The sequence below is a fragment of the Chlamydotis macqueenii genome, chromosome 1 (genome assembly GCF_036417535.1).
Source record: "Chlamydotis macqueenii isolate bChlMac1 chromosome 1, bChlMac1.mat, whole genome shotgun sequence".
In the NCBI taxonomy this organism is placed as follows: domain Eukaryota; kingdom Metazoa; phylum Chordata; class Aves; order Otidiformes; family Otididae; genus Chlamydotis; species Chlamydotis macqueenii.
The window spans coordinates 30,304,227-30,331,531 of record NC_141556.1 but is presented as its reverse complement, the minus strand read 5'-3'; the positions used below and the strand labels follow the sequence as shown (position 1 = coordinate 30,331,531).

General features: G+C 35.1%; 1 protein-coding gene across 1 annotated transcript in view; it reads right to left on the bottom strand.

The window, feature by feature from the left end:
• Positions 1 to 698: 698 nt before the first annotated feature.
• Positions 699 to 27,305, bottom strand: part of IMMP2L (inner mitochondrial membrane peptidase subunit 2) — a 488,259-nt gene continuing 461,652 nt past the window's right edge. The window contains exon 6 of the mRNA XM_086747793.1: positions 699 to 1,198. Coding sequence (XP_086603919.1) covers positions 1,079 to 1,198 — 120 coding nt within the window. The 3' untranslated portion in view covers positions 699 to 1,078. The remainder of the gene's footprint in view (positions 1,199 to 27,305) is intronic.

Here is a 27,305-nt window from a genome sequence, read left to right as displayed (position 1 = left end):
AGAGCTATAGACTTATTTTCATCTTCTCTGAAGTTCTGATAATTGCATGATTTTAGCTGAAATGTTTAAAGATCCTTTAAAGTACTATCCTATCTGAAGTAAAGTTCAATAAATATGAAAATAAGCTGGCTCATATTAATCTGCAGCTGAAAATATGTAATTTTTCAAGTTCTTTTCACTTACAATATGTGCAGAAAATTTTCTGCATATTCGCTGAGTGTATTCATAACATGAATTATATATGTATAGTATTAATTGTATAGTATTTATAACCTAATTACATAGTTTCAAAGAAATGTAGCAATCAATGCTAACAATGATTTACTATACTTGAGAAATGAATGAAACGTTGCATTCACATACTGCAATATAATTTGTCTACTTTCACTGAATATCTACTTCAGTATAGTCTAGAAGGAATGTTTATATAAAACACTCCTGAAAGATAAATTAAAAACAAGTTATATGTTTAACAATAAACACAAGCTCCATTAAAAGAAAAAAAATATCATTAGCTTTTTTTTTTTAAAAAAAGTTACATATATGATTAACTTTTCAGAAACAAAGGTACCAGTTCTTCAGTATTATCATTTATATGACAATCCAAAGCATATTAAGTGTTTAGTTGTTTCTTTTTCATATGCAGTCAATGATAATAATAAAGGTTCCATTCAGTTACTAAAGAAACAAGCTGGATGTAAGAGATGAAAGTATTTTATTGAAGGTTTTAATGATTTCTTATCCAGGGAAGCACAGGTACAGACATAAGTTGTCAAGCATTTTACTACTCCCAGAAAAACTGAACATTCAAACCTTCTACAATCAATTATTTCAAATCAAAATAATGCACAATGCTCTACTGTTTGAGATTTTTAAAAAACACCAAACAACAAAAGAAAAAAAATAGAAAAACTTTACATTTAAGGTGGCATTTTAACATGAAGATGTCTCATGTATTTGCTGATATGGTACCTGATGTTAAAGCACACTTGTCAAAGCTCTTACGGGTGATGGTATAGTCACTGCAACTCCTCCTGATTAAGCTTCACTTCAGTGTTTTTCCATCTGAACATTTAGATCACTCTTGCTCTCTCTGGAGTGGTTTGCGCTCCGGAGGTAGCATTGGCTGTAACTTCTGCCAGCGTTGAGGAGGCCAGAGGATATGAGTAGCTCGAGCATGTAGAAGTCCAAGTGAAACCTGTAACCAAAATATAAACCAGAGAGATTATTAAATACTGCAAATAAAATAAAATGTGGAAAATATAAAGCACATGATGATTTGCTAGAGCAATGAGAGAATACAAAGCAGAGAACTTTGCATGCATGAGGAGTGTCGTAAGTATTTCCCTGAGGATGGAAATATATTTCTGATTGAATTATTTGAAATGCATCCACAGATCAAATATTTTTGAAGTTCTAGGACAAATTACAATTCATTCAAATTATTTGTAAACATGTTTTAACATTTTATTATTTATTATTGTTTTACTTCAAGAATTTTACTTCACTAATGTTTTACTTCAATTAATCAAAATAAAAATCAATACTTATATTGGTAACAAATAAATCACTTATAGGTGGCGTAGTTTAGAAAACTGAGTTGCTTAGAAAATGTTAAGAAAATTACAAACAAAGCTCTCTTTTCCAATATGGTATGAAATGGCCAGACTAAGAACAACTGAGGATAGAACAGTCACGTTTTCAGATTGAGATAATAAAACAGGCCTTCAATGTCCGTACTTAACATTGACATTACATAATTTGGTATGGAGTTAATCTCAATTCGAAAAGCCTGCAGGACAGACTTCTGCATCTTGAATTATTTGTTCTTCTGGAGACAATAGTGAGTCATAAGCTTCCCATCAACTATAAAGTATCCAGTGCCAATAGAAAAGTTACAAACAGGACAAAAACAGTTAGAAATACTGGAATGTCTCTATACGTGAAAAGATTAAATGATTCAGACTCCTAAAGAGACAACAAGGTCTATAGACTTCTGTCTATAAAATTATGAATGGCACGGATAAAGAATGGATAGGCTGTATTTGCCCATTATGTCACCATTTCTCATAAGAATGAGGAAACATAAGATGATATTATCTTAAAGAATTTTTAAAGCCAACAAAAAGGAAATGCTTCTTCAGAGTGTGCATAATTACATCACACTTGCATACATTATGCAGGATACTGAAGACACCAGAGAAGAATAACAAACTGATTCAGAAAATAATAGTAGAAGCAAAGTCCATCACACATAATTGAACATAAACAAAATATAAGTGTAGTCTCTATACTCCACATTAGGAAACAATGAGGGAAAAATTATATACTTGTTTTGTTCTTATGCTCTAATGATCTGGGACTGGCTGTTGTCAGAGCCAGGGGTTAAATGGATTTCTGGTTTGAACCTGTACATTCCTGCTTAAATTTTTTATGTAAACTCAGTTCTTCAGTTCCATTCCATTACTCATCACAAAAAAAAAAGTGATTTCAGTAAGCAGGTAATTCAGCATTTTATGCAAATAGACACCAAATAGGCCCCTAGGAATATCTTCAGCTAATTTTCTTGATTTAATTTCATAGGATTAATGTATATTCACCAGTCTCTCTCTACTACACAATCAAATCAGTGAAGCTGAAGTGGTCTATATCTAATTTCATATTCTGTAGCTTGATGAAGCAGGTGCTGAATTACTTGAATATAAATGGATTATTTAACAACCCACAATATCTAAAAGGATCTGAAGTAGATCACCAAAATTCCAGTCTAGCATCATATTTCACTTGTTTGATCCCTTGCAGGGATCACTTGTTTCCCTGATTCACTGCAGCTTTTTTCCGACATTTAAGCAAAGGATAGGCCACTAATCAACAACTCTGTTTTGATAAGATTTAGCTACATTTTTTTTAAGTCTTGACATATTCCTGTGTAGTTTGTTGGATATTTATGGAATTCACAATATTCTTTATCTTAATTATCCCATAAAGTGGTCTGCAAATGTAGTATTGCCATGGGGATTTGTTCCCTGAGTATACAGCATGATGGCACACACATTATAGGCTGGTGCCAAAATGTAAAACCACAGCAAACCCCATCACTGCATATAAAATGTGACAGCATTAGTACAGTGTTAAAACACAGATAACATCAAATTTTCAAAGCTCTATGTTTTTCTCAGAGCATTGCTTGTTACTGATGTCAGTAGGAGGTCTACACGCAGACTGAGAATATAATAAATGAATCAAAACTCGTTTGAAGTTGAGGCCCAAAGGATAACTTCTACTGACCATCATCTGACTTGAAATTAATAAAGAAATATCTTTTCTATAAACCTGATTTACAGGACAACACGATTAGTGTTAAAAAGGAGCACCTTGATGTTTGACTTCTGCAAGAAACCTTAATAACTTTTGTCTATTGACTATTATTATTGTGTAGTTACCACAGCAGCCATGAATTTCACTGAGGAAGAACAGAATTGTTCAGAGAATAACCTGCCCTTGTTAATGGGTTTACCCTCATCAAGGTTAGATAGGGACAAACGATGAACTGCGATGCCACACTTTCTGTTGCAACAGTGAAATGCTGAAATAATCTATTAAAAAAAGAGATTAATCATTTTTCTTACAGACATTATTTCCCCTCTTTATTTAAGAAAATAAGTTTATCCCCTTGAAACATAGCCTTAACTATAAGAAAAATCAGTACTTTACAAGCACAAGTTCTTTGAGAACATATTTCAGTTACAGACTTGAGTAAGAGATGCCAGCAACCTAAATAGTTTATATTTCTACGTTATGACCTATTTATTATTCTTGCTGTGGCAACAACAGACACTGTGTTGAATTGAATCCATATTATTCTCCCTAATCTGAGCTGTTTAGGCATTAATTCTGTTTTTTTTTAAATCTTTGAATATTTAATGGAATAACTGAGAAGTCATTCTGTTAACATAGCAATTTTATCTGCAAAATTAGTTTTGAATGAATAATACTGTTTTGACACTGTTACTGTGATAAAAGCATATTTCCTCAGCATCTGCTTGTCGTTAGTATGTTAAATGTATGGAGGCTGATTAGTTCCGGCACTACATTGGGGAAAAATAAGCCTAAGCTTGATAGTGCTATCTGCAGTGGTATTTACAACTGTCTTGCTCATTTTGTCCTAACAGATCAGAATAAATGCACATTTATTCGTATAGAGGTTTATATTACTATAATTTCTCCCAGTTCTAAAACACGTCATTTTAAAATACTCATTGATTTACAGACTGCACTCCCCACCTCTTCTTTCTCTATTTGCCTTTTGACACCTTCACTGTCTTTCACCACAATGCCTTTTCTAATCCCAAATCACAATGGTAAAAGCAGCATTCAGACTGTGCATAAATGCTGTATAGATGTAGTATGCGGTGCACACATCAAAATTTCAATGGAAATCCAGGTCTTCAGTTCGAATTTTAAGAAAAGAGAAAATCCAGATAAGGATGCGACCCTAACAAGGCTATCCTCAGCTTTCTCCGGATGTGTAAAGTCCACGCAACCTGCTAAATTCAGGTGCTACTGCTCCTAGTTGTGAGTTCACTTTATGTTAGGTGCATTCCCTGCAGATTTCTCTTTGCTTCTTTTGTCCTTGAACCTTTGGTGATTTTGCTCTAGTTTAAACAGCTAAGATTTCAAATTAGAAGTAATAATATGACAAAGAGACAAAAAACAATACAAGAATGTTTGTTCAACTGTTATTGTAGCCCTGTGAGACAGTATTGCCATTGCTAGTAACAAAGTGTAGGCCTTGTACCAGCTCTGTAAGGCCTCAAGATTAATTTCTCAGGCTTTGTCTGAATATTCCTTGCCTGCCTGAGTTTGGATTTAGCTTCTTTAGCTGCAATTTTTTTTTCTCGTGATAAAGTCAATATTGGCGAATTTGTACAGTTTTCCTTATGTCCCTTATATTATCTGTTTATATTTGCATAATGTTGTGGTATAATATTTTTTTTTTTTACATATAGAGTAAAAAGTAACTATTCTGCATAGAATGAAATATATATGAATTTAAAATACTGTGGTTTACAAGACTGTAGAAATGGATACAAGACTATAGAAATGGAATAATAAAGGTAGCAAGCCTATAAGAAACTTAGCGATGGTCATTAAAAACAAAAGCTGTATGGGGAGCTGGACAAAAAGAGTTTAAGGCTAACAAAGAGAAAAATTTTTAGAAGAACAAGGAATGTACTAACATAAGCCAAAATATATAACAAATACAGATAAATAAGTGATGTCACCAGTCAATGAAGAAAGAAAAAGGCAAAATCAATATTAGAAAATATACTATATTAGCCCCAGATGGAAGTTAGAATGAGGAAGAAGAAACCATCAACACCACAGACTTCCTAGTGAAGAACTGAGGATGCTAACAGCTCACCAGACTACCCTCTCTCTTTTTTTTTTTTGAGGAGAATGGGTGCTGCCAACCTTAGGACCTAAAGGGGCAGCATAAACACTGAGAAAAGGGCAGATATGTGAAAGTATTTGTGTGACATTTTTAAACTATACTTTTACTGAGACTTGTTGTGCATTAATTTGATAATTGCAGTGTGAATGGTAATGTCATTGTAACTGGACTAACCATATTAAGTCTAAGTAAAATACAGTAAAGAGTTACAATTTTAATGCAACTAACTATGAATTGGTGGCTTTCTGTATCAGGTGTGTTCATCTTTCTGCTCATAAAAATGTTTTGACTCTAACATTACTGCTTTTTTTTTTTAACTGAGATTAAATAAACTGTCATTAAGTGGTGCCAAATACAGAAAGATTATCTTTTTTTTTGGTCACTTAGTATTTCTTTCTTATTTTTCCTAAACAAAAATGGTGATTTTTATGAAATCTTAACAAACACATTTTGGTTTCACTGTTTCTTCAACTTCCAAAAATTAAAAAAAAAAAAAGAAAATTCAAAATTAAAAAAAAAGAAATTAAATAGACTCTTTTATTATTTTCTTACAATATATTTTAATCTAGGGGGAACTGTGAATGAAATTTTACTTAGTTATTTCAATAAAAACATGAAATATAAATTTACACCTTTGTGACAGAATGTCCTGTAATAATCATATTACAATGTATAAAATATTATGACAACTCTATGAATATCTAGGTCAGTTACAGAAGATGGTTTCTTTTTCTATTACTAGAACAGTAATCCTTAACACTGGATCAACACAACGATCCTCTCTGAAGGTGTACTTGAACAAGTACTGGAATATAAATATTCTTCTTCTGAAGAAGAAATACTAAAAAATACTGTCTAAAAAAGATCTTGTTTCATCACGTTTAAGTTTAGAAAAATGTCAGTATTAATTTGTACTTTGTCTCCTAGTTTCATTACCAAATTAAATTGTGCAAATCCTCTAAAATACTACTGGAGGAGAACAATAATAGCTATCTAACAAACTAGAAACAGAACTAAATTACAAGTGGAACAGATTATAATCTGTGTACTTGAGAAATTTCATCAGCAACCATAAAATCACAATTTTAAAGGCATATATCAGCCTTTGGGTTTGAAAAGCCACTTTTGCTTTAGTCTCCTAGGTTGAGTTATATTCTAGATATATTGCACAGGCCTTCCAAATGCTACGGGCAATGATAGACATGCAAACACAAAAAATCTAAATTCTCCCAAACTAAAAAGAGATAAAACAATATGAACAATCAAAGTGTTGCAAATTATGTTTTCTGTTCTCTGAAGTAATACATTCTCTTTTTTTTTTTTTTTTTTTTTTTGTTCATATGCAGGTTAGTAAAGAAGCTTTACATACAGCCTTTCACATGCTCAGCACTATGGAATATCAGCTGTATTCAGAATTTTTTTCTCTTTTTTTTTCGTTTCATAACACAAAGTCATTGCTGATGCAATTCTGTAGCAGTAGAGGTCTATTCAGACTGTATTTTGCTGGCTGGATACTTGCTAATCTCTACAGAGGTTCTGAAAGGTGCAAATACATTAGGTGAAAAATCCTCTAATATGGAGAAATCCTGGGTGATTTACAGTTGGCATCATTTGAGCAGACATACAGCTTTAATGAATTTTTCCAGATCTAGTAGTTCATAGCCCTGCTACCTATATCCTATTAGCCAATTAGCTAATTGACTACACTGAATTCTGGAAGTTTGGGAATGTCAAATTTGTGTAAAAGTTGAAAATTGTGTGTAAGTGAGAAAGGAGAGAAAAAACTTCTAGAATATTTCAGCCAAAATCTCAAAGAAAATCTCAGGATAGAAACACTTAGGCAACGGTGTAGTGGCTCAGCTATAATACTAACAGAAATATATAGCGTGGGATAGCTATCTGTGTCAAATTAGATTGCTTGTCTTTAAGAAAGGTTGTTGCACTGGGTTTTGATATTAGATTGTAAGTGTAAAACGGTCTCACAGAGAATTCTCCCAGTAAATTAGTCTCTTCAAAAAAATCCATACTTTAATAGAAAGTAAACATGATTGCTATTACATTTCATTTTCTGTACATGGTTGAACTTTGAAACAAATACTATCAAGTGCAGTAGCAGGAAAAAGGCTCAATAAAAATAAAATCTTGTGGATTACAGTCAAATCCCAGAGAAACCACTTCCTCTAGTAGAAGTACCTGGGATAATGAACAATGGCAGAAGAAACAAATATCTTTGACCTCCTTCTTTTATGAATGTAAGAATAACACAAAGATGAGAGTCAATAAATTGTTTTGTAAATAAAGCCATACCGCAACAGATCTTCTTTAACTTATATCATTGAAGGCTAGCATAACAAGACGCTAACTAGCTCATGAATACAAAAAAAAAAAGTGACAGATTCTTTTCAATTATGTAGCAGAATACTAGCGTCTTCATCATTCTTTCTTCTCATCCCTGAACAAATCAGACCTAATGGAGCCATACAGATCTAGTGACAAAGAAAAGAATGCAGCCCATTAATTTTGTTAGTAAGTGTTCCATTACGGTTCCATTAATTTGATAGCTGAAGCAGCAACTCTAGCTATGGATAAAACATCCCGTATGTGTTTTCGTTCACAGAGCTACTGTATAATCAGTAAAGGTCCTTATTAAAGTAATCAAATTCAGAAGTGTTCATTTAGATAGAAAATATATTAAAAAATATGAAAACGTATAATTCTTTTATGAAAAAATTCTCTTATGAAAGTTTTAAACAGTGCAAATAGACACTCAAAAGGGATGCACATATACTACACATATATGCGCAGACATAATCACAAAATAAGATGTAAAAGAAATATATTTCAAATGCAATGGATGATTCCCAGAATGAATAAAATTTGCATGTTAGTACAGAGTAGCTGTCTGAAATTAGTATAACAATTGTGACTACTCCAATCCAACATGTTTCAATTTAAGCTATTCTTATCAGAAGAGGAGAGGACAGCCACTGCATTATAGTAAAAGCTCAGGCTATTGATTGAATTGAAAAAAAATGTTATTTACTAAATAACAAAATAACTGAGTTGCATTCTCATTTGTTCTATCATGTCTACATGTCTATGTTAAACCTAAAGTTACAAAAGAGGTAAAGGAAGGAAATGGTCACTGAAAATAGAAGATTTTTCACATGTAAGATTTTTCTACAGTTAGATGTACAAACAGAGACTAGTTAATGTTGAACTATAATTTACATTCATAAAAGTAGTACAGATTTAAAGCAATTCAGTATAAAGTAGTGCTTTTTACTCAATTTATTAAGAAATCAGCTGTCAATGCCATTGACTAAATAAAACACAGTAACAGGCTTGGGACAAGTATTCTATGAGCTGAGTTCTATCTCAATTCATTTTCTTGGAATTGTCAAGGATATATTATTGAAAGGCGCACTATAGCTAATTAACTTTTTCACGCCTTCCCAATTTCTTCTTCTATGTTTTCTAAAGACATCTTTTTAAAATAGAGATTAGGATATAACACAGCACTACTACTCTTTTACCTTCAGTAACTATAGCATTCTTAGAAATTATTCTTTCTTGCTTATGATTAAGAGAACCATTATGCTAAATAGGTCTACAAAAAGATTTACAAACCTATTTATTATTTATTTTAGATTTCTAATAAGAAAAGTGGTGAAAGAATTTGCTCAGTGCACAGTATGACGTGCTTTGTATGCTGCATATACATAAATATCATTTAATAGTGAAAAGCTTTTTAATATTTCACTGGGTGATGCACAAATTTCCTAAACTAAATAGGATTGTCACTAAGTCATGTAACTCAACAGAAGAACAAAATGTACTAACAGCTTTCATGAAAGAGCCCTACATTAAAAAGCAGCAATATATTTGCAAATCAATATTTTAAGAACTGATAAATCAAGTAGCAGAAAAAAATTATTAAAACACATTCATTATCTTCACCTAGAAAGCATTAGCTGTATCCCAAATCTATACATATTAATTATACAGGAATACATAAAAGCCTTCATAGTGAATTCCTGTTTAGCAACATATTGTGTCAGTGCCAAGGGAGTCAGAAGAATGTCAGGCTTAGTGACATTTTTCCGCTTACTACACTGATATTGATTACGTGCATTGTCTTTCTTGACTAAATACTTAGGACACTAAGCAGAAATGCTGTACATTGATTTCCATATTTATTCTGTTGTATGTCATTAATTTAGAGTTTCATTCTAAAGCTTTGGCAAACACAGCAGTAGAGTGCAACGAGTACAAGGGAAGGAGTCACAGAGCAGCTCTGAAAGCTCACACGCTATCCCGGGATTGCACTCATCCTCTCACTACGCTGCTCCTCTGCAGACCCAATTCATCCCTGTGTGCTGGTGCTTGAGCAGGTGGAACCATGCCCTCTGCTCTGTCACACCTTCTCTGCAGTGCTCTGTGTTTCCAGGAGAGCTAGACAGAAGCATCCTGGCCCCGCTCTGGCCGTGGATATTTCCTGCCATGCTCTGTGCAATATGAGGGAGAGCCCTGGCATATTGCTGCTCTGCTTCCACCGCATACTCAGAAATAAAGCAGGCCCTAATGATGAGTTGCTGGTATTGCAAAGCTGAGCAAACAAGCTAAGAAGATAGATCAAATTTCACCAAATTTCCAGAAGTATGACTGTGCCAGGGATCATATGCATGCAAGCTGAGAGAGGTGACATTTCAGACTCATCTAGGATAAATAAAAGGAAAGGAAGGAGTCCTAATGTCAGAAGGAAACAGTTGGCTTTGATTTCTAGATACACTCAAATTCTGCAAGACAAGTGATGTGAAAAAAAACCCCACATACTAGTTACCGCTTGCATCTAATTTATATTCTTCATACACTTTCCAAAAGCTCAGAAAAATAACTGATCTCACAGGTAAAAAAATCCAGGGCTATTTATGAGCTTAGAGAAGTGGCAGCACTAAGGTATGTCATGGAGGACATCTTATCCTACTGCTGCCTTGTCTGCTCTGTTAGGAGCGGCTCCAGCCTGAGTGGCTCCATCAGTGAGCACTGTGATGGGACAGCATTGGGAGCAGCAGACCTCAGATGCTTGGGAAAGCTCATTAACTTAAATTTTACTTGGCAGATGCCTGGCAGTCAGGCAATATCATGTTACAGTAATTATCAAATGCTGAGGTAGGAAAAAAAAAAAAGACAAAGAAGGCCAGCAGTAGCCAGAAAAGTTAATTCAAAGGAATAGATGAGAAAATATTTCTTAATTAAAACAAAATAGTGCAACACCTTACAATATTACAACTGTTATTCTGCAAAGCAAGGCTTTTCTAAAGCTGAGACAGAAATATTCAGAATGTTCGGTGACAATAGCCTGTATGTTCAGCAAATAGATCTGTCAACCTACTCACAGCTTCTCCTTTTTTATCACACATTTCAACAGTTTTAGTCTGATACAAATGAGATGTTGAAATAGTGTTAATAAAATAATTTTTATTTTCTCTTACCTTAAAAAGATGACTGTTTAATAGATTATACCACCTAACTAAATATTTCAAGAAATCTTACTGTGAGGCTTGCTTATATTTTCTTCTAAAATGGCATACAGAAACAGTTTGACTTACAGAAAACATGCTGTTGGCAATATGAGCTATGAAAAGCAATGGGGAGTAAATATTCAATGAGCAGCTAGGATATCAAAATGTCATTAAATAGCTGCATGATATGTTATTAAAATTATAAAAGACTTTTTAATAGAGGTCTTTGTGTGAGGATGGCTACAGCTCATCTAAAATGGTAAATTTCATCAAGATAATTGTGTATACATAATCTTCTCAAGCTGATTTACCAGAAATAAAACCATATAAAACCATTAAATATATAGAAAGATTTTTCTCCCCCTTATAGCTATAATAATAGCTGTTAATTCAAGAATGTTTAAATACTTCCTCTCTTGTCTTTATCTGATGTATTCTGTATTTTTATTAAAACTGTGGAGAAGAGATTAAATGTACTAAACCCAGTTTTTACTTTACTTGGAAAAAACTATCTCCGAAACATTATTTTTTCCCTAGTCAATCTTGTTATTATTCAGCATTCTATGTTTTTATGATACAGTGACATTTGTCAAAATACAAGGCTTCTTGGTATAATTAAAATCATATAGCTATCCTTTCACTTGTAACAGAAATTATGATCAAATAATTGACACTATATGCTTATGATTATAATTTCTACATCCTACATAACTAATCCTCCTCATATTCATATTTTTTCTTTAGTTCACTCCTGATCAGCTTAAGATAATGGCATAAAAGGTTTTACTGGGGAAAGAGGCTTCACAAAAATAAATCAGAAGTATAATAAGATTCATATCCTTAATCAAATACTGTTGCAGTTCTTCTACACAATCTTGAGTCTACAAGGCCAAATCTCACATGTGAGATGATTGTTTAATTCCCCACAGAAAACTCCTTCAGTAAGGAAGTATGTGTGTTTATGGAAAAGGTAATTTCACAGAGAAGTGACATGATGGATCAAGTTTCCAGGTCTGGCCCATGTACCTGGTATCCCAGGTAGGGTTGACTGATCCAGAGGAGAGGCAGGGGACTAGCAGTCAGGGTGATGCAGCTCCCCATCCTTATGGGGACATCAGAAAAACTGGGAAGGACAAGAGGGGCGCACATATGACCTTCCTGACCGTTACATTAGAGGTCCAGAGGTACCTTCTGCCATTTGAGATGTCCCAGGAAACCTCTACTGGCCACTGTGCCTCCTCATTCAGAGAGGCACAAGCTTCTTCAAAGCCCTGTGCTATGTCTTCCAAAGGCACATAAATGTCTCAGATTCACAAGGATACAGCCAGTAGACAGCCAGTTCTCCCATTGCTCTCTTCAAGACTTTTGTTATTCTTCTTGGCATATACTCAGTATTTTTTTCTTTATACTGACCATTTTTTTTTTCTTTTCCCCTTGCTTGCTAGCTTTCTTTAATGTATCCTTGCATAAAGGACAGTATACGATAAAACAAATAACTGAGTCACAGACTGCATACTTTCAAAATACAAAGTTACCTTCCTCATTAGCCAAATACAGTAACTGGATTTAATCCACTATTGTACCATCAAGGGCTGTATTTATCTCAAGGAAATATTAAGGCTTGCTCTTAAGCTATACAGCATGAGTAACAAAGTAGTGGAAGACTAATGAATTCAGTTGCCTGCATATTTAATAAAATATTCTCTCATAGTTGTAATCAAGCCATAGTTCAGCAAAGCATGTGCTGAACTTTAAATATTCAAGTAAAACACTTGAGCACATCATTAAAATTAAGTAAAATAAAATAAAATGAATATAATTTCCAGTGAGCCGATGATCCAGATTTATTAACTCTTTAAATGACTCAATTTTTCAGATTCTATGTGGCTATTAGGCTATTTTAGCAAGATATAACCACACAGGACTGCTAGGTCATCAGTACAGGAAAAAGATTAGCACATTTAGGATGTGAAAGAACTAAATGTTAAAACTTAACATCACTAAAACTAATTCATTACATGGAGCTTTTTCACTTCTAGTAAGAAAATCAATGAAAGTAAAATTCATTTTAAGTGCTTACCTTTATAACATAATCTCGTTCAAAATATGCTGCAAATCCAACATTTATTTTGTACCTCAGTGGTTTGGGGGACAGAAATAATATTTTTGGTCAGTAGCAGACTGCATATCCATCACCATTGCTACAATGCCTGGAGATCCAAGTACCGTCTCTGAAATTAGCTGAGGAGACAGCAGCAGTGACGTGTGTAGACAGCACAATCTGATACATTTTCATCAGTTTGCTCTGGAGAAAATATAGTTCTGTATGTTTACTGAGTTGTTTTTTCTGCTTCAGGATCTTAGTACTCAAAGCAGATGAAAAAAAAAGGTTATCCATATTTTAATAAGACCATTATGAATAGTTCATCTTCTAGCTTGCTTTAGGCATTAAATTTCTGTCAGCTATAGGTAAAGGCTATGGAAAGATGGCTGTTCCAGTTGCTTTGCAATGGAGGTTTGTCAACCTCCCTGTAGCATCTCTGTTCTCCCACAGCTTAAGCAACCCAGTCTGAGCTGGGACTATTCATTCTTGTGTACTTTCTTTTTTCAATAAGTCTAACGTTTATTATTCTTAAATAGAAAAAAGCCACCCCCAAATCCACAAAGAAAGGCTTCCTTGCTTTGTTACACATTTCCCACAGTAATCTAAGTCCCCATGTTGTCTGGAGTCATGTACGGCCAGAAGTGAATCTGAAGCTGCCTTGTCCTCAGAAGTCTCATCATCTGGTGGCATGCACCAGTTACCCGTTTGAAGAGCGAACCAATCTCAAAGTGGAGGCTGCCACACTGTATGTTTGTAGGCATGAGGATGGGATTTTAACCATGAGTCAGATACATATAATGATTTATATGTCAAAATTATAATACTCTAAATGCAGCAAGTAAGAAGACGGAAGTTAGTATCTAATGACAACGGAAAGTGTAGTTCTTAGGACAAGTGAACAAATGCAGGGCTGGATTCTCAAGAGACTTAGTAAAAAAAAAAAAAGAGGAAGATGTAGATAGCAGTAAAACATTGGATGGGAATTCAGAGTTGCTTGAATAACCTGCATCCTAGAATTAGAAAAAAAGACTTCACTTCAAACTTCAGTAATTATATAAATTCAGTGAGCATTATCTGCAACTGGAAAACATCCCCAATTAGTAATACATTAAGAGGGTGAGAGCTTCAAAAGTCTATTGAGAAAGAATAACCTTTAGCCTACATTGCAACAGGAGAGTCCAACACAGCACTTTCTACGTTCTACAGCAAAGCAGCTCTTTCTACAATCTCAGAATAATTTTATATCATCTTTTTCATAGTCTCTGTCAGATCCCTGCAGAAATTTATTCACAGCTATTGCATAGCTCTCTAGTACACATTTGTGTAAGGAACTTTTTATATATAGATCATATCTGGATAGGATCCTCATGCTTTCTGACCTGGTAAGTCTAGCTACAACTTCTGAGTGACTTCTCCTCTGATACTATTCTGGCAGTCCTGTTACTCTTCCCACATGTGTGCCAAGAAATGGGGGAACCTCCAGCTGGCCTCAATTATGAATCTTCAGGGTTTCCTAGTTGCTGGCTGGTAGCATTCCCCAGGAAGAGGATCCCACCAACCTTCCTCCACTGCCAGGCAGGGCAGCACCCAGCGCTGGTTCCCAGACTCTCTGCTGTCTAGCTCCATTATACCATGGGAGAGGGATCCACTATAAATCCACAAACACTCTTTTATGAGGAAAACTGGCGAGCAAGGCATAATTACAAGCAGAATCTGGATGACAAGGGATACAGAAATAATTGCCAACACAGATTAATTTCCAAGTTCAGTGAAAAGGTGAATTTTCCAACTAAAAAGCTACATTCTGTGGCATGTGAACAAATATTTTATTCTCTGGCCACAGAACACCACCTAGATTAGACCTTGATTGAGATTAATGGGGCATGTCCTATCTCCCTTTTTCTTTTTTAAACATCATCTAGATTCAGGAAAGCCATCTCACCTGTCTGATTACAATGAAAGCAAATTGCTATGGTCATCTTTTCAATCATAAAGAGTAAGCTTTTTAAAGAGAACTTGAGATTCTCCTCAAAAGAGAGAGGAAATAAACATGAAATTTATAGAATATATATCATACAGGCTATAGCAATTACCCTGAAAAAAAATATCAGAAAATAATAAAAGTGGTTTATTCTCAGGGATTATATTTCAGCCGGCTTCAGCTGTTAGATTTAGTGCTTAAAGAAGCTTTAACATTTCTTTGGTTTTCAAATGTTAGGGCTATAATACATCCAATTTCTTACTCTTGCCCTGCCCCTATGACTCTGTCTTTATCTAAAGTTCTTACTACCCTGTACTATGGCATTACTATCAACACTTCTTAATCACTTATATTCATTTCTGAATATGCTAAACCAAGCCCTTGAGACGATGAAAATGCTAGATGGGGTGTACATTGAAATAGTGCCATAGTTTAGCCCCGCTCAGGACCAAGCTACGCAGTCTCTCACTCACACTTCTCACCTTCTGAGGGAATGAGGGAGACATAATGTAACAAAAAGCTTGAGGTTTGAGATAAGGACATTTGAGATAAGGACAAGGAGAGATCATTCAAGTTATCGTTAGGGGCAAAACAGACTTGACAAAGGGGAAACTTCTAGCAGCTTCTCGAGAAGCTGCCACGGTAGTCCCCCTACTACACAAAACCAGCACAAATATACATTCACAGAAAGTGAGACTTTCTTTTAAAAGTCAACATCTCAAAGCTATGACAATCAAAAAAAATTCAGTCTCCACTTACCCTTCTTTTGTACATTATACATACTAATTTCAATTAGTCCAAAACACACATAAAATGTTCCTTTTGTTGAGCATCATAGACATGAAGCTACTAAGAAAGAGATATCAGAATCTCTATTATGTCAAAATGAATCTTAGTTTAACTGAATTTATTGCTGTTACACAAACAAGGTTGACCCTATTTGATGATTATCATTTGAGATTTCTTACTTAGAATCATGTCAAAATAAATCTCTATTTAATGAGGTTTTTTAAAAGGGGTTTAAAATATCACAATTATGAAACATGCTCATTAAAACTATTTGTAAGTAATTAAAAATGATAGCTTACAAATAAGTTGTGATCGGATTGTAAAGCCATGTCAGAAATAGTGTTCAGATGACAGCTTGTCAGATAATTTTATGCTTGATACATGGGCCTTGTTGATAACTAAATAGTCACATTTTTATTATTCTCTTGAAAAAGAATGTTAACATTTCTGCTATCACAAGTACTTTTTCCTTCCTTTTCTCTCCTACATCATGACACATTTACAAAATCCAACTGAACACCAGAAAATCATTAATTACTCAGTTTGTGTACTCCAACTTCTTCATTATCAAATGACACTGTTACAATGTAAGAGAGCCATAAATTGAACAGAAAAGATAACCAACATGCTCATGAAGCCTTAATTTTTCTCTTTGACAGAGACACTAACATGATGAGCTATGGCATTTATGTGTAAAATTCTGTCTGGATTTGGAGTGTGTCGCATTGTATCAGTCAGAAGTCAACAAGTTTCTCATGACATCTCACCCATAGGGAAAGCTTGGGTGCTAGTTTTTGTTTTACTTTACTATTTTAAGAATATGGCAAGGATTACAGTAAAGGTTCTGAAAACTTCTCAGCTTTAAAGTGTAGTACAAAAACTGTATTTAAAATAGATATTCAGAAATATGAAGTGCATTTTATTTTTCATAAATAAGCCACCTGAAGCGTGGAGTGTTTAAAAATGTGCTTGCTAATAAAACCATCAAAATTATTTTTGTTAATAATATTTATTTTTTATTCTACAGAAAGTCAATTCAATGACAACAAAACAAATAAATAGTAAATGTCAAAATATAAATAAGAGTATCTTTGTTAAACACTCCCCTATCAGGGACAGTGATAGAAAAATAAAAATTAAATTTGCTATTTTTAAAATAATTTCTTGATTATTATAATGTTTATGGCTTTTTAAGAGACTAATTCTTGCCCTTAGTGTTTCCTACAGAAAAAAAAAAAAAAAAAGCTATCTGGAGAGGATAACATGTATCTTTGTCCTTTTTAAATAGTGATACATGTTGCATTTTAAAAGCCACCCTGAGCTGTAAATTTCTTAATTTCTTAATTTCAGATGTAATTTGAACATTGACTGGAGTCTGGAACCTTTCCTCAAACTGGTAACTAACTTATCTGAAAGCTAGATGCAGTAAATTTGACAGGACTGTTCCTGTAAACCAGTACTATTCTTCATGTATAAGGACACCTCAATCTAACATAAGATTTATTTCATTTCCTCTGTAAAATAAGAGATTATAAAAAAAAAACAAAACAGATTTATGTAAAATTGTAAAATATGTATATGTCAAACTTCACTTCTTGAATCTTACTGGTTTTAACTAGTAATTTATAGAGCAGTGTGAGCAGCAAGGCTGAACAGTATTATTGCTCTGACATAAGTAGATTACAGTCTACTATTGCACTGCATTTTGCTTTTGATAAGGACTATTATTTCCAACAGGCATAATATGTAACAATACCACAGCTTGTCATGATTTATCTGAGAAACATGAGAGCTTGCAGCAAAGAGATGAGATTTATGAATGTCACTAGTCTCTCATGGTACTTACTGAAGTGCTAGGTAAACATACTCCTATTCATAGGAAAAAAAAATAGCAGGAAATATTTAGTGGAATTCTAGATTTTCCAAGGGAAAAAAAAAAAACAAAAAACAGAAAAAAAATTCCTCAAATATTTTTTTTTCTGTTACAGAAATTTGAATGCTACTAAAAATTATTTTCAGCATTAAAAAGTGTTCATGACTCTTGAGGGACTTAGAGAACTTGTTTATCTACCGAAAAAAAAAAAAGCCTTATGCAAACAAGGAGGAACATTCGTTCCTTCCAAAATTCCTGAATCTCCTGTCCATTTATATAAGACAAGATATGAGTAGTGAGCAGCCAATTGCCTCACAGGCATTACAGTCAGACAGCTATTAGAATACAGTGCAGACTACTGTTGAATTTACAAGCCTGACACAGAGCTTATAAGATTTAAGGGATATAATTTCATTTGTTTCAATGGACACTGGATTTAACCCTATTGTTACGATTCAATGTCTAGTGAAGCATATGGAAAAATACCCACAACAGAAATCATATGCAGGCCTTATTCAGAGCTCCTTGGGTTGTTAGAGAGATTCTGTTGTGGTTTTGTTAGTGAGGGGGGGCCTAAGGTGGTAGCTTCTGTAGGAAACTGCTAGAAGTCGCTCCCCTTTGTTCAGTGGACTCGGACAGGCCTAGGGCGGACCCGCTGCTGGCCAAGGCTGAGCCAATTGGTAGCAGAATGTTCCATGATAACGCCTCTGCGATAACGTATTTAAGAATGGGAAAACAGAAAAAAAGAGCGAGAAGAGAAGATGTGAAGAAGCTGAGCTGGGGCAGAGGCATAGAGCGGAAGGCGCAGGCCTCATGGGCCTTGCAGGCCTCACCCTCTGGCCTCTCGCCAGGCAGCCGACTGGGCCCAACTCGGCCCAGCCCAGCTGCAAGAAGTGGAAAGGAGATGAGAAGTGAATAAGATGTAAAAAAAGATCCTAAGAAACATCTACCAGCCTGTTGTGAGGAACGGCTGCAGACGCCAAGGTCAGTTCAGAAGGAGGGGGAGGAGTAATGCAGCTCCTGGCCAAGATTCCCCTGCAGCCTGTGGTGACGACCATGGTGGAGCAGGTTGTCCCCCTGCAGCCCATGGACGTCCACGGAGGAGCAGAGATCCACTTGGAGCCCGTGAAGGACCCCACACCGGGGGAGGTGGATGCCTGAAGGCGGCTGTGGCCCGTGGAGGGCCCGCTGGGACAGCTGTTCTGAAGGGACTGAAATCCGTGGAAGAGATGACCCACGCCGGAGCAGTTCCACAAAGGACTGTGGTGTAGGGGTGGGATCCCACAACGGAGCAGGGGAGGAATGCGAGGAGTTCTTCCCCCAACCATGAAGCAGTGGCGTGAAACAACATGTGATGAACTGACCGCAACCCTCATTCCCTCTTCCCCCCTGTGCCGCTCGGGAGGGGAAGGTAGTAGAGATAATGTTAAGCTCAGGAAGTGGGAGGGGTGGATGGAGGTTATCTTGTTCTCTGTCTCATTATCCTGTTGTTTGTAGTAATAAATGAATAGTTTTCCCCAAGTTGAGTCTGTTTTGCCCATGACGGTAACTTTAAGGATTTCTCCCTGTCCTTGTCTCAAACCTCGAGCCGTTTTTCCTTATATTTTCTCTCCCTGTTCTCTCGGAAGGTGGGGGGAGTGAGAGAGAGGCTGCGTAGTCTGGTCCTGATCAGGGCTGAACTACGACAGATTCAAAGATTTTTATTACTATTATCATTGGTTTATACTGTTGTATTTTTTCCTCATTCAAGGATACATGGTTTTACACAGGAAAAGTTCCCAGACAATCACCAGAGAACAATTTCAAGTCATTTCTTGGTATTTGGAATACATGCTGTAATCTTGCCTTGTTTAGAGAGAATGCCTACATTAATAGTTCTCTGACCCAAAAAAAAAAAAAAAAAGGTGCTTGTATGCTGAAGGGATAATAAATCAAATACCTTAGGGTTTTTAATAGCCCCAAATTGACATAATTCAAGTCCTGAAATGAGACATAAGAAAAAGATTGATTTATCTTGGCAATTAATACTTTGTGCTGAAGTGCTCTGCTGTCCAAAACACAAATGTGAGAGAGCAGTGATCACTGATCAAGATTATTTGGAGAAGTTTAAAATACATATTAAATATAGGAAATTAAAGTAAGAAAATTGTGTTTGAGAAAACATCTAGGTATAAGACTTGAGGTTACATGAAGACTGATTGAATTGTTTGTTTACAAGCCCCTCTGTCAACATACCTTTGAAATCCAGTGAGAAATTCAGCAAGTTTGGATTCTCTCACCTAATTCAATAGCCTGAACTGAAAAACATGCTAAACCCTGTAGACAACCAGTGCAAAGAGAGGACCTTGTCATTGTGATGTAGACCTGTAGTAAGCTGTATCAGTCTTCCCCATTTCTCTCGATTGACTGTACAGAGAGGACAGGCAACTCTGCTATTAATTTATGTGTCTCTGTTCAAGGCTTACAATTAGATTAAAAGAATCTGGGCTTTTATACTGACTTAAAAATCATGTAATGTTCTCCATTAAAATCCATCTGTTCAAAAGATATGCTCAAAATAAATGCAAGACATCATCTGACATTAAATTAGCTTCCTGAATTACTTGATACTAAATTTAGAGAGGACAACGGCAAAGCTACCTTTGGACTTCACTGGTCCAGGACCACTATATGGGAACAGATATTCCTTTTCACAGTTTCATGAATAATTTGGGTTTGTTTTTTTTTTTCACAGAAAATTCTCAGAAGTCCTTCTTTTTATACTACAATGCTGAAGGAGAGCAGTAATTACTGCAGGTGGATTACTGAGCGTAGGTTACAGGGCTTGAAATCCTGGTGATCTTGAGTAGAATCAGTTTCCAAATGCAATTTGTTAAATACCATTATATTACATGACAGCGCTGGGAGTAAGGGAATATGAGAATAGTAAAGCCAAAGTCCCTTGGGGTAGTCAGATAAAATGTAGCAGAACCTGTCTAAATAACACATTTGTTATATCTATTTTGTTGCTTTAAAATGCTTTCTCAGGAAGCTGCCAAGCTCAGTGGAAGAAATCACCTCGTCTCAGCCATCACAAAGGCATTGTTGTACACTGCCTCTGTTCTAACCATGGCGACATACTGCCACCAAAAAATAAATTAAAAAAACCCCAGTGATAGTAATTTCAGAATTAGAAGATAACACATTAAAAACAAAGACTCCTTTTCTATCATTAAATCACCCATTTTTATATATTTTTTAAATTGTCAATTTAACCTCAGTTCCTAGGTTTTCTTCTTTAGATTCCACTTCCAGTTCAGTAGATATGCCATGTTTTCTCTATGGGACCACATCTGAAATGAATCAGTCACTCTATACGACTCACAGTCAAAAGAACTTCATCTAAAAGTACTTTAAGATTGGATCTTTTGTGTGAAGCCCAAGCAATCTGCAGCCAGTGAAGAGTAAAAATGTATTGAGGATTCACTGCCAGAGATGCAATCGTGAGATGCAGAAATAATTGCTGGAAAATATCAGAAGCTGGTGTGCCAGTGAAAGTCTGGATTTTGTCGACTTTTAGAGGAATCTATGTGTCCAGCCTGCATACTTATTTCATACGCCAGGGTACATAGATAGTAAAATAGTAAAATTCATCAAGAACTGTTCCTACCTAAGAAATGGCTATTTTTTACAGGAAAAAAAAAAAAAAAAGCATGGCTTATAAAGATACATTTTTATTTCATTTTTAGATATGTGGTGAAGTCACTGTCAACTTCCTAGTTGACAATGAAGCCTAGTTTTATTCTAGGTTAGTTAACATGTAATGCTTGTAGCCATTTATAGTTGTAATTGTTGTGCATGATTATATTAAGCTACTAGGGACTATAAGTTTCATTCTTCACAATATTTGTTAGCTTTAAGTAAATTAGAGGTTTCTATTTTCAGTTTGAAGTAGAAAAAAAAAAACCCAAGAAAAACAGAAAAAAAAAGAAATAGTTATACACAAAGATTTATGCTAGAACTGTTTCTGCACGTAGTGCATGAATATTTTCCCTGAAATGAAGTGTCCTTGATATACTCTTCTTGCACTTTATACTGATCTATGAATTATAGAAGAATCCACATTGGCTGTGTATGTTATTTTGTAAAAGTCACTGCTCTCCTTAGAAGCAGACTGAAGTAAGAAAAAAATGAATCAGTCGATCAGTTGTCACTTGGTACCATCAAAGACTTGCCTAAGGGAAAAACAAAAGTTTAACCTGAAAATTATCTTGAGAAATGAGCCTTCAGAAATAGATGTTAAGCCAGGTTAAAAAGGATCAGGACACTATTCCTATGAAAACAACAACAATGATCAAGCACACCAGAAACTGAGACTTTTACAGCTAATGGGAAGAAATTATGAAGACACAGTTCCTAGAATCATGTAGCCTTTCCAACTGAAGACCAAAGAAAGATTTGTACCAGCATGTACTAAAAGTAGATTCAGATTTTGAGGTGAGTTACCATTTCTTTACTAAGGCATTAACACACACTAAAATTCCCCTGCCCCCCCCGCCAAAAAAAAAAAATCTATAAACTAGGTCACTAACCTTGATATGTACAGAAGTTGTAACATTTTTAAAAGAGTAGTAACGGCTAAAACATTCAAGACTGCAGAAAGGGTGGCACTGTCCAGAGGATCCAGTGCAGACCCTCAGAGTTCCTCAGCTGGGGAAGCCTCAACTTTCTGCAAAGAGTAGCCTGCACAGGAAGGCAGCTATCACTGTTCTCTGTTTAACAGTGCTACTTATCTCTTCAAGGAGGCACTAATTTTAGGATAATTTGGAAGTGCTGTTCAATCTGCAAATTAACTTGCACTTCCTAGTTCACAAATACCAAGAACTAGAAGTCACCTTCACTTTTTCTATTTAATGTTACTCTTGCTGGAAGAGGTATGTAATCCACAGCTTTCTTGTTGTGCCTGAATGTTTTTATTTCTATCTGGTTTTAATACACTGTAACAACCTGTCTATGAAGACCAATTTCTTAGACTAAAGATGACTGGCATCTCTAGACTCAACCTCAGCGCAACAAATTGCATGACTGCAAATTTTATCATTTCCTGTGTATCTCCATGTCACTCACTTTCATGTTGTCCCAGCTTTTATCTTCATTGGATACACATCTTTGCTCTTATACAGAGGAAAATGTAACAATAAATTCAGCATGACATGAATGCATGAATCATTGCTTCCATAGTAAACCAGAATTGGATATAATCTGCTGTCCAGGGAAAAATATGATTAAATACTTTTAGCTATTATGTCCCCAAGAACAATCTTGGAAACTTTTGTGACTCTCTGGACTAAAAAAAAACCCTTCAGTTTCACAGAAATTCTGAATGCCCCTAGGAATGACATTAGGACACCCTAATAAAATAATCTTTTTTTATTAAGCAAAGACAAGGCATAAGTTATATCATTCCTTAAGATATAAACTAAAGATAGGATTAAAAAAGAAAATGACTGAATTCTCCTTTTTCTAACCTATTGGTTTTACCTGAGTCATTGACCTATGCACCCTTTCAAACAAATTTTAAGTTTTACAAGTAAAGCACTGTTTCAGTAGATTTGCTAGATTCAGATTCAACACTTTTATGGTAAGGTGATGAAGAAGGTCTGTGTGTAAAAAGAGGTTCCACTAGAAATGTTTTCTCACAAACATTACATTACAATACATGTCTATACCTAGAGGTAAGAAGCAGTAGCTATTACACTGGCTAAGTCATAAAGTGTTATGAAACACACTCTATTAAGAGCTATAGCAAACATTAATATTTTCTTTTTTATTTTAAACTATCATGCAAAGTTGAAAGCTTTTTCTTTTTTCTAAACTGCAAGAAAGAATCCTTTCCTTTGTCAAAGCAAAGCTCCTTTAAATAGTAATGTAATATTCAAATCCGAATGCCAGCATTGCTAGCTTCTACGCAATTGGTGGCTATCTGACTGCTGATATGAGGCCAGTTGCAATATGCCTAATAAGGACTGATGAAAATTTATTACAGTTTCCTGAATTATTTTTATAGAAACTGCAGGAAAAAAAAAAAAAAAAGAGATACTAAAGATAGATTTCCAGAATATCTGCAAACACCAATAATGTATTTTTAAAAAATTTCCACAAAGTCATACAGTACATCCAGAACATGCAGCATCCTCTCATTTCACATTTAGAGCAGAGAGTGATCCAATCAAAGTCTGTAGTTAGGGACTAGATTTTGCAACCGTGTGGCCATGATGGAATCATATGACTCTCAAGTGGCTACTATAACAGCTGCTAATTGCCAATGTCAGGTTTAATTAAATATCTTAGGATTTTTTACAGACATCACAACAAAGCATAAGCAGTGCAACCTGGCACAGCAGTCTAAATCCTATTAAAGCATTCAGGAATATATTTTTGTAATTTGAAAAAAATAAATACAAGAACATGTGTGCTGTAGCTAACTCTAGGTGCTAACTACATAGTTATGACTACCTTTCCTGTTAATGGTGGCAGAGGTCACCATTGCTGAATCACTGTCTACAGAACCTCTTTATCTTTCGCTTTTTCCATTCACCATAGATGCACCCTAAGGAGATAATCCTAAAGTTAACCTTTGGGAATACTCACTAATGCCTTTTTTAGCCAATTTTTCAAACAGGTGATTACAGCCAGAGGTTCAGCTGTTTCGATACATTGCTATGCCAATGTAGAAAAAAAAATATATATATATTGTTCAAAGATAAGGTAGATAACTACCTAACATTGGCTGTGATCATAAAGGACTAGATATCCAGTAGGCAGGTTTTGGAACAAATTATGTTACTGCTTAATGAATGCAGGTATTCAGGAAGGAAATTGTTGATCTTCATCTGCTTACAGTTAATACACATCCCCACAAACCCTCTGTACAAGTTCTGTTACAGTTAGTAGTTCTTCTATGTCAGTTTTCCCTAAAGCTAATTATTCTCCAAGTATTGTTCACCTAACGGTTCTATATGAGGCTATTATAACTTACCATGTGTAGGCTAGTTCTTGAATATTATTCAGAAGCTAAAATGTGCAGAAGCCATACATGACCCTTATACACAGCAGTAGATCAATATGAAGTACATGCTGTTTTCATTCTGTGTCATCCTTGGGATCCTGTTTATTTATCAGTGCAGTTAAAAGTGTGAGTTAGATTTCATAAACCTAGAAACGATCTTGGGATGCAGCAATTTTAGCTGCCGCCTCTCCCTACACTTCTCACAACTGTTGCAATTCATTGATGATTTTACCATCTATTTCAAAAGCTAAAATACTTGGTTTAAATATATGAAAGCCAGACAAGCAAGCCCATTTTTACATGCAAAGGCATCTCTAGCACCAAAACACAAGCTTAAAATTTCCCACTGCCTTTGCAGTTCTACCTGCGTTAACAATTGTGAGACTGTAATGAGCTTGACACCAGAATGGCTTAATCTAGGCTTTGTCATGGCGGTGCAAATTACTAGAAAATGCCTCCCGGATATCTCTTCCCAAAGGAACTGCCTTACTGGTTGGTACATCCCATTGAAACATTTCAAAGAAAACCTGGGGATTAAATCATCAGTTGCTGTACATCTTACTACTGATTAATCTTTGGCTGAAATTAAAAAAGATTCTGTATATGTGAGCCCCTTTGCTGCTGTCTCATCTGTGTAGAGATTTGTCTTGTTAACACAGTCCTGTAGGTCTGTTAAGTTAAATAAATCCTTAAATCCTTATTATTACATTCTTATTCCTGTATGCTGCAGACAAGATTTGATCAATGCAATATCTGATAGACAATCTATATACTGAATTTCTTTGGGTTTGGATACTTGGAATAAAGTTGGTTTCTTCTTTGTTCCTCCTTCTTTTCTTTTTTAATGCTGTAACATATAATTACATTTCCTGCTATAATGTCCTTCTTTCCCAAATTTTATCTGTAATTAGTTTTATTTAGTTAGTTATAAATATTAAGGAACAGGCATATTTGAATTTGATTATTTTAGCACATTTTACTGTATTGTATGGGCTCTGTTACTCTGATATATTTAATTCTTCTCTATTAGATAAAACATGATCATCATACTTTAAGTCAGGTTAGTATAATCAGAAAAGAAATCAAAGGAATGTGCTAAGCTGCAAGACCTCTAAAGTATCATTTCTCTTAAAAACTCTTTTTTGTACAAATTTTCAGTGTTACACTGGGCATTAAAGCATACATAACTTTTATACATATTACCATATGATGGGCACTCGTGATATAGTGTGCCAAAAAAAAAGAGGGATAACACTGTATGGAAAATATCTACAGCATTTTTTGTGATCTTGTTCTAGCAGCACAGAAATGCAATCTAAACTCCTACATCACAACTTGACAAAAATACATTCAATCCAATTTTAGAATAAATTGTTTCTGGAATAAGATTATCTGCCACATTTCAGCTCAGAAACATTTATTGATATTTAAATTCCTTCTTTTCACAAAAAGGCACTCTAAGTAAGTTTGGCTGGCTTTTAATTACAGAAGCACAGATATGCTTCTAAAATAAAAGTTTTCAGTATTCAAACTTTGCAGGGACCACTTCATTTAAGACTCTGAGGGTGATATCAAATCTGAAATGACAGTTATGATTTTCAGGCATATTTCCCTCTATAACACATACATTCTTCACACTTGAAGAAAATGAAGGCACGGTTACAGCTGCTGCCTACTGATCTGTGTGCACTGAGCAGCACATCAACATATTCAGCTTATCGGAACCATTTGCAAGAGCATGTTTGTCAAGCAAAACTATCTCAGAGCATTAGGGAACTGACGTCTCAGTTGGATTACTTCACTAACTCTTTTATAATAGCGTAGAAGCGTTATTTTAACTGAGACTATGCAAACAAACAAAAAAAAATTCTCACAGACTGTTAAGCGACTCAGAAACCTCAACCCTGTGAAATCTAAAATTGTTTCAGACTTCAGGTTCAATATGCAAATAAAAGCTAGAGCAAGTCAGAATACAACAGCAGGAAGAAAATTATAAGCTTTGATACTGGCCTTTTTCCAAAGCACAGGCCATATCTCAAACTGCAAATGGGCATTTTTATGCAGAATAAATACAATAAATTACTAATAATTCCTATGGTTTTATAGTGATATTTCTCAGTGAGTCACAGTGAACTTCATAAGATGGTATCATTATGCTCACGCTGTAGGTGTGGAAATGGGCACAACAGGGCTCTCCTGGGCTTTAAGAAAATACGTCTAATAATCAGAAAACACTGATTGTCATGTACAGATTGGGTCTGTTCATTTGTCACACTAGCTTGGCTCCAGACAAAATTGCCTCCTCATATAGGACTTTCAGCTTGAGGGCAGCTGGAGAACAAATTCATTATAACAATAATCTCTCTGTTGGTCAACCTTTCAGATCTCTCATGCCCCAACCTAAAATCCAGTGTGCTAAGGGCTGTGCTTGCCTAAGGAAAAGACAGCTTTTCCTGAATTACTTTGAAGTGTCATATAAGCATGGGCAAAAACAATAGACTGGTAATTTCACTTTTTACTGTGCATTGTT